General features: G+C 40.2%; 1 protein-coding gene across 5 annotated transcripts in view; it reads right to left on the reverse strand.

Annotated features, from left to right (window-relative positions):
• The window catches only part of Cp (ceruloplasmin), an 83,896-nt gene that overhangs the window by 32,299 nt on the left and 34,820 nt on the right, over nt 1-16,777 (reverse strand). For all 5 annotated transcript variants that reach the window (XM_057756806.1, XM_057756808.1, XM_057756807.1 and 2 more), the window contains exons 10-14: nt 14,826-14,976; nt 13,117-13,329; nt 11,509-11,716; nt 10,019-10,158; nt 8,180-8,308 (exon numbers count right to left, since the gene is read on the reverse strand). In XM_057756806.1, the coding sequence (XP_057612789.1) occupies nt 8,180-8,308; nt 10,019-10,158; nt 11,509-11,716; nt 13,117-13,329; nt 14,826-14,976 (841 nt within the window). The remainder of the gene's footprint in view (nt 1-8,179; nt 8,309-10,018; nt 10,159-11,508; nt 11,717-13,116; nt 13,330-14,825; nt 14,977-16,777) is intronic.

Raw genomic sequence — 16,777 nt, forward strand, 5'->3', positions numbered from 1 at the left:
TTTTTTTATTGAAAAAAAAATTTTCGGCTGCTCCCAGCCTACCATTCCCTCCCCCCCCCACTCCTCTCCCCCTTCTCCCACTCCTCTCCCCCTTCTCCCACTCCTCTCCCCCTCCCTCTCCAGTCCAAAGAGCAGTCAGGGTTCCCTGCCCTGTGGAAAGTCCAAAGTCCTCCCCCCTCCATCCAGGTCTAGGAAGGTGAGCATCCAAACTGGCTAGGCTCCCACAAAGCCAGAACATGAAGTAGGATCAAAACCCAGTGCCACTGTCCTTGCCTTCTCATCAGCCCTCATTGTCCACCATGTTCAGAGAGTTCGGTTTATCCCATGCTTTTTCAGTCCCAGTCCAGCTGGCGTTGGTGAGCTCCCACTGTCTCAGTGGGTGGGTGCACCCCTCGTGGTCCTGACTTCCTTGCTCATGTTCTCCCTCCTTCTGCTCCTCAAAATGACACTTAAGGGCCCTTCTGCGTGGCCCGTGGGATCCGCCAGCTCAGCCTGTGTGGGCGCTGGGACGGAGTGCTGAGGGCAAAGGGGCCGGCTGGAATTGCTTTGCTTCAGTAGCCTGTCTGCAGCAAGCTAGGCCCTATCTTAACGAGGTCCAAAGGAACCTGATCCTGTTCCAGGGGATCCATCAGAGTGGTTGGTGAGTGTGCTCTTGATGCGGCAGGAGCCCGGAAACAGAGCAGGAACATTCCCCGACCCCCTTCACTCCCCGGTCATTCAGCAGGGGCTGCTCCCCTCTGCTGGGGCCTCTCTCTACCTAAGCCATCCCAGTTTGCACCCAGGAACCTCCTCCCTTCTTCCTCCCTTCCGCCGGGCCATGGGATCCACCAGCTCAGCCTGTTTGGGCACTGGAACAGAGTGCTGAGGACAAAGAGGCCAGCGGGAATTGCTTTGCTTCATTCAGTAGCCTATCTGCAACAAGCTAGGCCCTTTGTTAACAAGGTTCCTGGCCACCAAGGGAATCTGATCCTGTTCCATAAGATCCATAGGATATCATTTGAAGGAAGAGATGGGCAGGTGCCAAGGCAAGAATTCCTCCACCAATCTGAAAAACAACATGAAAACACCAGAACCCAGTGATCAGACAACAGAAGGTCTTGAACACCCTAATCCAGAAAAAGGGGGAAACTGACATTATGAAAGTGATAGAGTCCCTTAAATAGCATGTAAAAAACGCCCTTATAGAAATGGATGAGAAGAATAACAAAAAGTTTGAAGAAATGAATAAATACGTAAATGACACCCTGGGAAACCAAGAAAAAACAATCAAACAGGTAATGGAAACAGTTCAAGAATTGAAAACTGAAATGGAGGCAAGGAAGGAAACACAAACCAAGGGCCGACTGATATGGAAAATCTAGGGGCAATGAACAGAGACTATAGAAACAAGCATAACTAATAGAATACAAGAGATAGGAAAAGAATGTCAGACTCTGAAGACACCATTAAGAAAATAAACGCACTGAATAAAGAAAACAGCAAATCCAACAAATTCTCATCACAAAACATTCAGGAAATATGGGACACCATAAAAAGACCAAACCTAAGAATAATAGGGATAGAAGAAGGAGAAGAATTACAGCTCAAAGGCCCAGAAAATTTATTTAACAAAATTATGGAAGAAAACTTTCACAACATAAAGATATTCCTATGAATAGTCAAGAAGCATACAGAACACCAAATAGACTGGATAAAAAAAATCCCCTCGCCATATAATAATCAAAACACAAAACATACAGATTAAAGAAAGAATATTAAGAGCTGCAAAGGAAAAAGGTCAAGTTACTTATAAAGGTAAACCTATCAGACATACACCGAACTTCTCTATGGAAACCATGAAAGCCAGAAGGTCCTGGATACAGGTACTGCGGAAACTAAGAGACCATGGATGCAAGCCCAGACTACTATACCCAGCCAAGCTATCGTTCACTATCAATGGAGAAAACAAAATATTCCAGGATAAGAAAAAATTTAAACAATACATAGCCACAAACCTAGCCTTACAGAAAGTAATAGAAGGAAAATCACAACCCAAGGAATCTAACATTGCCAACACTGCCTATAATAACTCAGACAACTAGTGACCCTTCACCAGCACAACTCAAAGAAGGGAAACACACAAACTCTACTACCAAAAAATAATAACAACCGGAGTCAACAACCACTGGTCATTAATATCACTTAATATCAATGGACTCAATTCACCTATAAAAAGGCACAGGCTAAGAGACTGGATAGGAAAACAGGATCCAACATTCTGCTGTTTACCAGAAACACACCTCAACCACAAAGATAGACATCTACTCAAAGTAAAGGGTTGGGAAAAGGTTTTTCAAGCAAATGGACCTAAGAAACAAGCGGGTGTGGCCATACTAATTTCTAACAAATATGACTTCAAACGAAAATCAATCAGAAGAGATAGAGATGGTCATTTTATACTAATAACAGGAACAATTCATCAAGATGAAGTCTCAATCCTGAATATCTATGCCCCTAATATAAAAGCACCCACTTATGTAAAAGAAACATTACTAGAACTCAAGGCAGACATTAAACCTCACACACTAATATTAGGAGACTTCAACACACCTCTCTCACCAATGGACAGGTCAATCAGACAGAAACCTAATAGAGAAATAAGAGAATTAATGGAGGTAAGGGATCAAATGGATTTAACAGACATCTATAGGACATTCCACCCAAATAGGAAAGAATATACCTTCTTCTCTGCAGCTCATGGAACCTTCTTGAAAATTGACCACATACTCAATAACAAAGCAAACCTCCACAGATACAAAAAATTTAATGACCACATGTGTTTTATCGGATCACCATGGATTAAAGTTAGAATTCAACAGTGAGGCTACCCCCAGAAAGCCAACAAACTCATGAAAACTGAACAGTGAACTACTGAACCACACCTGGGTCAAGGAAGAAATAAAGAAAGAAATTAAAGTCTTTCTTGAATTCAATGAAAACGAAGACTCAACATATTCAAACCTATGGGACACTATGAAAGCAGTACTAAGAGATGGAAATCAGAGAAGCATCACCCTTCACGATAGCCACAAATAGCATAAAATATCTTGGGGTAACCCTAACCAAGGAAGTAAAGGATCTATTTGACAAGAACTTTAAGTCAATGAAGAAAGAAATTGAGGAGGATACCAGAAAATGGAAGGATCTCCCTTGCTCTTGGATAGGGAGGATCAACATAGTAAAAATGGCAATTCTACCAAGGGCAATTTATAGATTCAATGCAATCCCCATTAAAATCCCATCAAAATTCTTCACAGATCTTGAGAGGACAATAATCAACTTTATATGGAGAAACAAAAAACCCAGGATATCCAAAACAATCTTATATAATAAAGGATCGTCTGGAGGCATTACCATCCCTGACCTCAAACTCTATTACAGAGCCTCAGTATTGAAAACAGTTTGGTATTGGCATAAAAACAGAGAAGTCGACCAATGGAACCGAGTAGAAGACCCTGATTTTAACCCACAAACTTATGAACACCTAATTTTTGATAAAGGAGCTAAAAGTATTCAATGGAAAAAAGAGAGCATCTTCAACAAATGGTGCTGGCAGAACTGGTTGTCAACGTGTAGAAGAATGAAAATAGATCCATATCTATCACCATGCACAAAACTCAAGTCCAAATGGATTAAAGACCTCAATATTAGTCTGAACACACTGAACCTGATAGAAGAAAAAGTTGGAAGTACTCTACAACATATGGGTACAGGAGATCACTTCCTACGTTTATCCCCAGCAGCACAGACATTAAGGGCAACATTGAATAAATGGGACCTCCTGAAACTGAGTAGCTTCTGTAAAGCAAAGGACACTGTCACTAAGACAAAAAGGCAACCCACTGACTGGGAGAAGATCTTCACCAACCCTGCAACAGACAAAGGTCTGATCACCAAAATATATAAAGAACTCAAGAAACTAAACTTTAAAATGCTAATGAACCCAATAAAAAAATGGGGCACTGATCTGAACAGAGAATTCTCAACAGAAGAAATTCAAATGGCCAAAAGACACCTAAGGTCATGCTCAACCTCCTTAGCGATAAGGGAAATGCAAATTAAAACAACTTTGAGATACCATCTTACACCTGTCAGAATGGCTAAAATCAAGAACACCAATGATAGCCTTTGCTGGAGAGGTTGTGGAGAGAGAGGCACACTCATTCATTGCTGGTGGGAATGCAAACTTGTGCAACCACTTTGGAAATCAGTGTGGCGATTTCTCAGGAAATTTGGGATCAACCTACCCCAAGATCCAGTAATACCACTATTGGGAATATACCCAAGAGATGCCACATCAAATGACAAAAGTATCTGTTCAACTATGTTCATAGCAGCATTGTTTGTAATAGCCAAAACCTGGAAACAACCTAGATGCCCTTCAATGGAGGAATGGATGAAGAAAGTGTGGAATATATACATATTAGAGTACTACTCAGCAGTAAAAAACAATGACTTCTCGAATTTTGCGTGCAAATGGATGGAAATAGAAAACACTATCCTGAGTGAGGTATCCCAGACTCAAAAAGAGGAACATGGGATGTACTCACTCATAATTGGTTTCTAGCCATAAAATAAAAGACATTAAGCATATAATGTGTGATCCTATAGAAGCTAAATAAGAAAGTGAACCCAAAGAAAATCATATAGTCATCCGCATGGAGAGGGGGAAGTAGACAAGATTCCAGGGCAAAAACTGGGAACTTGCGGGTGAGGTGGCATGGGGCAAAGGGGAAATGGGATGAGAAATATGAGAAGGGGAGGATGGGAGGAGCTCGGAGGATTGGGATGGTTGGGATATAGGAAGGATGGATACGGGAGCAGCGAAGTATATATCCTATCTAAGGGAGCCATCTTAGGGTTGGCAAGAGACTTGACTCTTGAGGGGTTCGCAGGTGTCCAGGAATATGTCCCCAGCTGGTACCTTGGGCAACTAAGGAGAGGGAACCTGAAATGACCCTATCCTATACTGATGAATATCTTGCATATCACCTTAGAACCTTCATCTGGCGATGGATCGAGGTAGAGACAGAGTCTCAATTTGGAGCAACGGTCTGAGCTCTTAAGGTCCAAATGAGGAGCAGAAGGAGGGAGAACATGAGCAAAAAATCAGGACCACGAGGGATGCACCCACCCACTGTGACAGTGGAACTGATTTATTGGGAGCCCACCAAGGCCAGCTGGTCTGGGACTGAATAAGCATGGGTTGATTCCGGACTCTCTGAGCATGGCGGTCAATGAAGACTGATGAGAAGCCAAGGACAATGGCACTAGGTTTCGATCCTAATACATGAACTGGCTTTGTGGGAGCTTAGCCTGTTTGGACGCTCACCTTTCTGGACGTAGATAGAAGGACCTTGGTCTTCCCGCAGGGCAGGGAATTTGGACTGCTCTTCAGTATCGAGAGGGAGGGGGAATGGAGTGGGGGGAGGAGAAGAGGAGTGGGGATAGGGGGAGGGAAGTGGGGGGAGGGCAATATTTGGGAGGAGGGGAGGGAAATGGGAAATGGGGAGCAGGTGGAAATTTTAATTAAAAAAGAATAAAAATAAATAAATAAGTAAAAAAAAAAAAAAAAGAAAATCCCATCAAAATTCTTCACAGACCTTGAAAGGACAATAATCAACTTTATATGGAAAAACAAAAAACCCTGGATAACCAAAACAATCTTAGACAATAAAGGAACGTCTGGAGGCAATACCATCCCTGACTTCAAACTCTATTACAGAGCTTCAGTATTGAAAACAGCTTGGTACTGGCATAAAAACTGAAAAGTGAATCAATGGAATCGTGTAGAAGACTTGGATTTTAACCCACAAACCTATGAACACATCATTTTTCATAAAGGAGCTAAAAGTATACAATGGAAGAAAGAGAGCATCTTCAACAAATGGTGCTGGTAGAACTGGTTGTCAACATGTAGAAGAATGAAAATAGATCCATATCTATCACCATGTACAAAACTCAAGTCCAAATGGATTAAAGACCTCAATATCAGTCTGAACACACTGAACATGATAGAAGAGAAAGTGGGAAGTACTCTACAACATACGGGCACAGGAGACCACTTCCTACATATAACCCCAGCAGCACAGACATTAAGGGCAACATTGAATAAATGGGACCTACTGAAACCTAGAAGCTTCTGTAAAGCAAAGGACACTGTCACTAAGACAAAAAGGCAACCCACTGACTGGGAGAAGATCTTCACCAACCCTGCAACAGACAAATGTCTGATCTCCAAAATATATATGGAACTCAAGATCTAGACTTTAAAATGCTAATTAACCCAATTAAAAAATAGGGCACTGAACTGAACAGAGAATTCTCAACAGAAGAAATTCAAATGGCCAAAAGACACTTAAGGTCATGCTCAACCTCCTTAGCGATCAGGGAAATGCAAATCAAAACAACTTTGAGATACCATCTTACACCTGTCAGAATGGCTAAAATCAAAAACACCAATGATAGCCTTTGCTGGAGAGGTTGTGGAGGAAGGGGCACACTCATCCATTGCTGGTGGGAATGCAAACTTGTGCAATCACTTTGGAAATCAGTGTGGCGGTTTCTCAGGAAATTCAGGATCAACCTACCCTAGGACTCAGCAATACCACTCTTGGGAATATACCCAAGAGATTCCCTATCATGTTTGTTTGTTTTTTGTTTTTGTTTTTGTTTTTGTTTTTTTAACACAGGGCTTCTCTGTGTAACAGTCATAACTGTCCTGGAACTTGCTTTCTAGACCAGACTGACTTTGAACTCATAGAGATCTGCCAGCTTCTGCCTCCCAAGTGCTGGGATTAATGGCGTGCACCACCTCCACCCAGCTGCCCTTTTTATGTCATCGTATCTTTACTAGGAATTAAGCAGCTTTCATTCACTTGTCATACCAAAGCCAGAGTGACTGTCATTCTAATGTCATAGTTTGAAGAAACTGATCCACCTTTTCTTACTCTGAAGAAGGTTTTATTAATATCTTTTTTTTTTTCTGCAGATATCTCTGTCTCAGCCCCTTGCTCAAGGTGTTTTTGTACTGATGTTGCCCTGTGGAACAAGCTTCATCATCCTCAGTGAAGTGATGAATCCTTGTGAAGCCATGAGACCACTTGATTTCGACCAATTATGTCTGCTTCTGTTGTTATCTGATTCTGTCACTCCGTGTGCTTCTTGCCATTTCTAAGAGACATGAAGCATACTCCCACTTGATGGCCTAGAATGTTACCCCACAATTACCTGAGCTGCACCTCCCTTATCATTTAAGTCTTCACCAATATCCAGCCCCACTGACTGTCCTACCTAAAATAACACCAGCTACTCTCTTATCTAATGAGTTTTCTTTTCTTTTCTTTCTTTCTTTTTTTCTTTTTTGGTTTTTTTGAGACAGGGTTTCTCTGTAGCTTTGCCCATCCTGGAACTAGCTCTTGTAGACTAGGCTGGCCTTGAACTCCCAGAGATCTGCCTGTCTCTGCCTCCCGAGTGCTGGGATTAAAGGCATGCGCCACCGCCCGGCTCTAATGAGTCTTTTCATAGCCTTCTTTATGACTCAATATTATCTGTTTTTATCTCTTAGAAGGTCAAGAGAGAAGGTTTTGCTCTATCTTTTCTTAAATTTATAAAAGTAATTCTACAGAATACTCTCTTTTTTGTGTTTGATATGTTTGGGAACTGATAAATTTGTAAAATAAATCCTTTTCCTGTAAAATAATTTTAATTTCTATTTAAGTATACATAGTCTATCTCAATTTTTATCTTAATTAAACATCTGTTGAGCTCTTGGGACATGCCAGACACTGAAGTAAATACCCAAGCTTTAAATTCCAAATCACAGACATGGTTTGAGAGACTGGTGCATGAACATTCTACCCTGTAGTGTAGCAGATGCCACTTCAGTTCTAGTTGAGTGGAGGGAACATCTCTCTAATTCACTCTTCTGTGTTTGTAAATGTCTACTACTTCCATGTTTGTTTTTACAACCCTTCTGCAAATTGTTTTGGTTCAAACCAGCTTGTACACAATCACGCACACAGGACTGGTCACTGCATCCTCTCTCTCCACCTTTGTAATCCCTTACAACACTCATTTGTAGTTGGCACTGGTGGAGTGGCTATAAAATCTGTATGATGCATCCCTCTGCTCTCAGTACCTGGCAATGTTGGAACAACTGTAGAACTCTCTGTTTTCACCCCATGGGCATGTATTGAGTATGGCCTTGTTGCCATGTTTTTAAAGACAATTTTTACTTTATCTCCAACATCTGCATGAATTTGGGGACCTGAATGGAGTGAAAGGAAAATTAGTTTATTGTTTTGAAATTTCTGTGTTAATGATAAAAGCAATATCAGGTAACTTTTCACTGTGAAGAATGGAGTCTTCTTTTCCTCCCAGGGCTTTGAGCTGTTACAATCCATGATTCATTTCTGGTCCAGAGGATGGACATAAAAACACTAGATAGAGCTTCCCTAAATATGGAGACCTTAGAGTATTTTTTAATCAGAGTTCCAGGAGACACTGCAGCCTGAAAACTCTCTGAGGGTCAGAGATTTAACAGGGAAAGCTGATGGCAGGCCAGGAGATGCTACACACAGCTTCCTGTCAAGGTTTAGTGTAGACTTCCAGGCTCTTAGCAAAGGGTTGTGCTTGGAAGGATGAAGCCTGCGGTCCAGCTTCTGCTCTGCAGCCAGCTGCGGCTGTTTCCTGCCACATGTATGTGTTATCCTCAACAAGACCATTAGCTCTAGAGCAGTGGTTCTCAACCTGTGGGTATGGACCCCTTTAAGGGTTGAATGACCCTTTCACTATCAGGAAACATAGATATTTACATTATGATTCATAACTGTAGCAAAACAGCAATGAAGTAGCAACAAGATTGTTGAAGTGGGAGCAGCGGGGCTGCGTCCCCGGCACCCGGCCACCCGCATGGCTTTACCTGAAATAATTACATTGAAACTGTATTCTTTTAATCACTGCCTGGCCCATTAGTTCCAGTCTCTTATTGACTAGCTCTTATATAGTGATCTAACCCATTTTTAATATTCTGTGTAGCACCACGAGCTGGCTTACCAGGAAAGATCTTAACCTGCATCTGTCTGGAGTGGGAAAATCATGGCGACTGCCTGGCTTGGCTTCTTTCTCCCAGCATTCTGTTCTGTTTACTCCACCCACCTAAGGGCAGGCCTATAAATGGGCCAAGGCAGTTTCTTTATTAAATGAAAGTAACTCCTCCATCACAAGATATTTTATGGTTGGGGGTCACCATAACAAGAGGAACTGTAGGAAAAGTTCCCAGCATTAGGAAGGTTGAGAACCACTGCTCTAAAGTATCTCACCAGGAAAATTCTGATACTGTGAAAGTACTGAAAAGCTAAGGAGTTCAGCCCCTCGTGGGTTGCAGGTTACATTTTCTGCCTTACTGTAAATCCTGAAAACCTGAAGGCAGCTTTCCTGATTTTCTGTAAGGAAAAACGTTTTTTCAACCCCCATATATATCTTTTTTTGTGATTAATTACATCTTAATTTTCAAATAAATAGTTGAGCTTCTTTATTAAAGGAGTGTATGATAACAAGGAGAATTTGGTTAAGGTTTTTGTGAGGAGGTAATTTCTAGGAACCTCACCAATGCTATAGGCATCAAGTAAAAAAATTACTTTTTTTTTTTTTCCTGGAACTCACTTTGCAGACCAGGCTGACTTCATATTCAGAGATCTGCGTGCCTCAATCTCCTAAGTGGTGGGATTAAAGGCTTATACCACCACTGCCTGGCTAAGTAATTTAACCAGTGTATGAATTGACGTTATTCTTGAAAGAAATAAGTGATATCTGTATTCTTCAGCAAACAAAACTTCTCTTTTTATTGGATGATTTTTTTAAAAAAAATAACTTTAATACATGAACTAGATACATGCATTTTATATACATGGATGTTTGTTGCTGAAGGCATCACTTGTTTAACCCAAGACTGGCAAAATGGGGCTGTTTACCTTACCTAGGATGCCCAAGTGCTCATCTTCAGCTTTTCTCTGCACCTGTTCTCTGAATGTGCCATCAGTAAATTGCCGATACACAACTTTCATGTACTTTGAGCCTATATAAAATTCTTCCTTATCCAAAAACACATTTGAAATACTAGAAAAGAAAAATTAATGCAGGTTACTATTTTTTTAATTTTTGATTAAAATTTCTTGTTAATAGTTATGTTCATTTATAATTATTTTCCATCCCAAGTAAGAAAAAATAGACTTTCGAAATAGCAAGGTGTCATACAAAGAGAACTGTCTAGTGAGCAGCTTCAGTCCCCTCTTGATCCATGCTGTCTGGAGAAGCCATAGTTCCTATGTCCCTTAAGAGAGACACTGATCAAATCATCTCATCTCATTTTCCACTCTAACATGTTATGAACTTCAGATTCAATCAATTAGGAATTAATACAGTATTTCTAGTCAATAGGAACTGAAGTAGCATATATTTCTAGTCATTTTCTTTTTCTATAGTTTTAGTTAACTAATGATTTCTTTAAATCACTATCCAAATCACAAAAAATGACATTTAGTCCTCTCTATCTCAGACCACACTCATCACTGAACCTAAACTATCCAGCTGTTTACTGCTAGGCAGATCATTAATTTTCCTGGGCATACTGGGCCTATCTGTACCACAGCTAACCCTAGTCCCTCAGACCATGTTCACATGGGGCCACATGATGAAATTACATGATACAGCAGAGATGCCTGAAAAAATTAGAAAACATAGGGACACCTAGAAGTATCAGGTGACGTCACATGATGCTTTTGATGTTTCTGTGGCCATTCTTTATTTGGATTTATCCTTACTGATTTTTTAACTTTTCACAGTGTTTGTGTCATAATGGCCTTAAATATATTTTCCTTTAAGTTCCTAGAAGAAAGAACTGCTACGCATTTAAAAGTCATACAGCAGAACTAGGAATATGGAATGACTGATTAATAAAATCAGGAAGGGAAAATAAGCAACACTGTTACTGCTCTCCCTTTGGTTGAGTCTTAAGATGAGAGACAGTCCATCAGAAAAGCAATGATGTCACAGAATCAGAATAGGTCAAAGGAAGGTATCCTGTGAGGATGCCAAGAGCAGTAGAAATGAATGAGCACAGATTCCCAGGAAGTGGTCATTGCTATTGCTTAATGCAGTTGCTGCTTTTTCTAAGGGTTAGTGTAACTCTTTAATGAAATGGAACCAAAAGAAAAAACAAACAGACAAACAAACAAAAAAAAGGAATAGCTGGGCAGTGGTGGCGCATGCCTTTAATCCCAGCACTTGGGAGGCAGAGGCAGGCGGATCTCTGTGAGTTCGAGACCAGCTTGGTCTACAAGAGCTAGTTCCAGGACAGGCTCCAAAACCACAGAGAAACCCTATCTAGAAAAACAACAACAACAAAAAAGTGAAATGGAAACCTAAAATTACAGTTGAGCATTTGGGAATCTGAGACTGGACAGTTACTTTTGCTCTTGCAAATGATGCAGCTCCTTTTCCCAGTCCCTGCTTGGTGAATAGTCCCATTCCACCTCCACTGCTGCAACATAGTAGGTCCTTTCTCCCAAATAGACAGTGGGATCTTCAGAACGCTGATTGCACTGCTTCACAGTATATTTTTGCTTCATACCGCCTGTATAGTGATCTGTTGTAAGACACTCTACATCAAAAGTCCCTGGAGTGGCAAAATAGAAAACTTGTCAATATTTTTGTGTTGATGGTAGTTTATTTTATTATGATTATTTATGGCTTTTCAAGACAGAGGTTTTGTGGCTTTGGAGTCTTTCCTGGAATTAGCTCTTGTAGATCAGTCTGGCCTCAAACTCACAGAGATCCACCTGCCTCTGCCTCTTGAGTGCTGGGATTAAAGGTGCGCACCACCAATGCCCAGCTGTCTCTCTCTCTCTTTTTTTTTTTTTTTTTGATCAGTGCTTTTATCTCTCAAACTTATGGAGCACAGCTCTAATCCTCACACCACCCACTGCTCCTTCTCCAGTGACAGAAGTCTCTCACTGTTCTAAGATCCAGTGTGAGGTTTTTCTGTCTCTGGGCATCTGCTATTCCACCTACCTGGAACCTCATAGATGTGCTCAAAGCTTATGTCTCAAGAGAGAATATCTCTCATTATTATCCATCACCTTTCTCTCTTGCTTTTTTCATGAGCATACAGTTAACCGATCTTAAGTTTCACACAGTGAATCAAGAGAGGCCACAAACAAGTTAGCATATTTTCATGATATGAATAAATTTCTTTCCCCTAACAAGGTCCACAGATGTGTCTAAATGTGCATGGCAACAGTAATTGTATAGAACACTCAATTGCAAGCAGTCAGTATGCCAACTCCACATCAAGTTGTAGAGACATGATGAAAGCTTACATGCAGAAGTCATTTCTTCTAGCCTGCTTTATCACAGTTTTGTTTAAAAGGACTGAGAAGGAACCATGTCAGAGACTGCTGTTTGAAACAAGGAAAAGACACATACACAGAAATATACACACATGTTCTTAAATACATTCTCTTCCTGCACCACCTCTAAATAGGAAGAGGGCCACCTGACGTGTTCTTCAACAATAGTGACCCAATTACTCTCTTAAGAAAAGGTCTGTTTGGGAGGCATTGAAAGAATTCATTGCTCTGTATGTTTTTCAATAGTATTTTCAAAGAAAACCAATAAATCTACTGTCATGGCTAGTTTTATGTTAGTTTGACACAAGTTAGAGTCATCTGAAAGGAAGGAACCTCAATTGAGAAAATGCCTCCATAAAATACAGCTGTATTTTCTTACTCTGTGATAGATGTGGGAGGTTCCAGCCCACTGTAGGTGGTGCCATCCATGGGCTGGTGATATTAGGTTCTATTAGAAGGCAGGCTTAGCAAGCCAGTAATCAACACTCCTCCACACTGTCTACATCAGGCCCTGCACTGTTTGAGTTCCTGTGCCATTTTCCTTCAGTGATGAACAGTAATAAAGAAGTGTAAGCCAAACAAACCCTTCCTTCCCAAGTTGCTTTGGTCATGGTGGTTCATCACAGCAATCATAACCCTAAGACATTAGCCAATTAGAGAAATGTACCTTCTGTATCAGGTCTCATAAGAAGGGTCAGACTTGTATGAGGGAAGAGGTTTGCAGTGTCTCTTCTTTCTCCCTTGGACAGATAAGTGTTTCCTGAAAAGTATATCCCATGTATATCCGCTTCATTTCCAGCACTGAACAAATACCACACAACAGAATCTCCTAGACACATGCTGAGACCAGGCTGATTGCCATACATGAATCCATTCATAGCTGAAAGAGTTGGAGGAGGGGCAGGAGAAAAAGGGTTGAAGATAACATATCCTATTAAATGAAAACAAATTCCTAATGTTATTTCTTAGTGTAAGGACACAGTCAAGTCTGCCCATTGTTTCTGTGTCAGAAATGCCTTTGCTGTAACAGACCCTGACTGCAGGAGCAGGTCTGAGTTCACAGAGCATGAAGTGCTGTGTCCCTACAACACTAGAGAGTTCAGTGTTTTCAGCTGGAATGAGATTCCATGCAAATTTTCTCACTTCTTTCAAAGGTCGTGTTTGTGAGCGACTACATCTGTAAATAATAGCAGCTTTCCCTGGGTGTCAGGACACTGGGAATGTATCTGTTGTTTTACATGAAAAATTTCCTGATTCGTCTTGGAAAATGGGGACAGTCTTGTATAGGAAAACTTTTCTCACTACTGTTTCTAAAAGAAAATAATTTTGTCATGTCCAAAATGCAAAATGTAGAATTTAAAGCAATATTGTAAATATTTTGGGTAGTGTGAGTAGAATCATTCTAGCTTAAAACACAAACAAAAAACAACATCCAAATAACAAAAACTATGAATTTGTACTGAAACTTTACAATTTTTACTTCTGACAGCTACAGCAAATGTTTATTGTTCTTTCTAAATGGTTTGGGTCTTTGGAACAATTAGCCCACCATCTCTGAAAACTAGTCAAATAGAAATTAGCTAAAACATAAAAGAAAATCTGATGCTCATCATCACTTAAATAAATGTGATGCAGGTTTCCTTGGGTGTTAGGAGTTTTAAAAGTTGTCAGTTGATTCTGATGAGCAATCAAGTGTGAAAATCATGATGGCAGACTTCATATTTTTGAATCACAATGAAAGAGTTTTTACTTTTGGATAACTGGAAATAATAAAAGGAGCCTGTCATTAATGGGTTACAAATGAGAATAGCATTTAACCTATTATTCTCAAATTGAGCTACCATCAGACTCAATTAAAGGATTTGCTAAATACAGATTCCCAGAACTTATTGCAGTGTTTATAATTCAGTAACTCAAAAATGGGTCCAAGAATTTGTAGTTCTAACAAGCTCTGGGGCAAAGCTGAGACTGCTGACATAGGGATCCCTAAAACACATCCCAGGGCCAGCCAGATGGCTCAGCTGATAAAGGCACTTGTTGTCAAGCCCACCAAAACCCAAATTCTGGAAAGAGAAAACTGATTTGTGCATGTTCTTGCATGACCTCCACAGAAAACATGGCTTGTTTTATTTTCCTTTCCTTTCTCCTTCCTTTCCCCTCACCCACTAAATAAATGTTTTTTTTTTAAAGGTACATTCGCCTCATTAACATGTCTGCTACATCTGGTTATTCTGAGGGTTTTTGTTTGTTTTAAAATTAAAGACATTGCTTTCAGAGCACCATTAAGTTGTTTATTGAATAGTAATTTTAAAAATCTGCTCACTTTGGATTTAATTTGTACTATTGCCTATGTACTGCTGAAGATGTAGTACTTACAGTGCATCTTATTAGACTCCTGGAAGTCTTCATCTTCCTTATCCACATGATCAGGGGCAGTTGTGAACATTCTGATATTATCATCCAAGAGTAAACTCTCATTCTCATCAAACACTGTGGGAAACAAGTAGAATTCCTTGTCTACATCTTTCTGCAAATCAAAATAACAATCAGGTGAAGATAAAGTGAGTAAAGCAAAAGATTTCTATATACATAATTCTCTGGTACAAACCACTTTAAGGAATGTCAGCAGAAGTTTCTGTTCCCCTTTAATATTTGGTTCATGACAGGTTCCACTTGGTCACCAAAGTTTTCACTGGTGTCTATTGAGGACTCATGTTTTAGTAAGGTAACATGAGCATCTTGCATCTAAAATTTCAAATTTCCTTCTTCCACCATGCCCACATTGTCCATACAAATTGACACCATTAAAAAAATAATTTACTCAAATAGAAGTGTGATTTAGATTTGAAATGTCCCCAAAGCTATGTGGTAACAGGTTAATTCCAAGCTGATGGCACCATTGGATTGTAATGAATACTTTCATTTGGGCCCAACTGAAAGGGCAACGTCACTCAGATTGTAGCAGTGAATTTTGTAGCATATCTCTCCCTCGCTTTTCCTCCCTTCCCCACTTCCCTGCTCCCTTCCTATTTTCTTCCAATGTCTCATACACATCTATTCAGGAGGGTGAACAGGTTTCTTTGACCATATGCATGTCTGTTTCTCTATAGCTCAAAACGGAATGGAACTAGCTAACTGTGACTGACCCCTCTAAAACAAAGGGCTGAAATAGACCACTCTTAAGTTATTTGTCTTGGGTATTTTGTTGTCCTGATAAAACCTAATGTGAGATTATCTTTCTTATGGAATCAGGAAAAAAGACTTCTGCATCCTTGAAACCAGTAAGGACACCTATAATCCACACAGATCATCTTCAATGAGGAAATGGCAGGACAACGAGCTGGAAGAAGGATCCACACAACATTCAGGCAAATTAAAACAAAATGAACAATGAAGTAGACGAACTATCTAGTTTGGTGGATGGTCCAGTCATTCTGAAGACAATCAGTCCATGGAATCAAAGCAAATGAGCTCTCAGGAAAGAGAATATTGAAGTCTCATGATTCATTCAAGTGGACAACATGATTATTAAAGTGCAATAGGCCAACTAAGGTGTCGACTTGAAGGTTAGGGTGAGTTTCCGGGTGATTTACATTTATGTTACTACATAATGTTACACAAGCTACATTTATGTTACTCGAGCTTCTGAAGTAACTCCAGTAAAGGTAAAGCTACTGGTTAACCAAGCTAGACATGGGTAGGATCATTTCTTTGGTCCATCAGCGAATACTTGTTCTCTTCTCTGTGGGAAAGGTCAAACTATAGTAACCCAGACTAGCCTTACATGTGATCCTTGTTTGTTTGTTTTATTGAGATAGGGTTTCTATATAGCCCCTGTTGTCCTGAAAGTCATTCTGCAGACTAGGCTAGCCTGACACTCACATCGATTCACCTGTCTCTGCCTCAAAAGTGCTGGCATTAAAGGCATGTGCCATGATACCTGACTAAATGTGGTCCTTTTTTCTCTCAAATGCTGGGGCTACCATCATGTGTCTCCATGCCCAGTTTAGGAGACCCTATCTATTTAATTTTGTTTGTTTGAAACAGGGTTTCATGTAGCCCAGAATTGCCTCACACTCTAAGTTGCTGAGAATATCTAGAGCTCTTTATTTTTATGCCACTGCTTCCCAAAGACTGGAACTACAGCTGTGTTGGATCACCTGAGAGATCCCTTATCTTCAGAGGTACAACATAAAATATTTTGCAGATTGAAGAAAAATTATGGGATTATAATGATGAATCAAGCAGTTATTTTCGTATTGCTAATTTTATCACAAAATACCATGCATTCCATTTATAATGCAATTTCTGATAAACTTGTGGTATTT

Source organism: Chionomys nivalis, chromosome 24 (assembly GCF_950005125.1).
Source record: "Chionomys nivalis chromosome 24, mChiNiv1.1, whole genome shotgun sequence".
In the NCBI taxonomy this organism is placed as follows: domain Eukaryota; kingdom Metazoa; phylum Chordata; class Mammalia; order Rodentia; family Cricetidae; genus Chionomys; species Chionomys nivalis.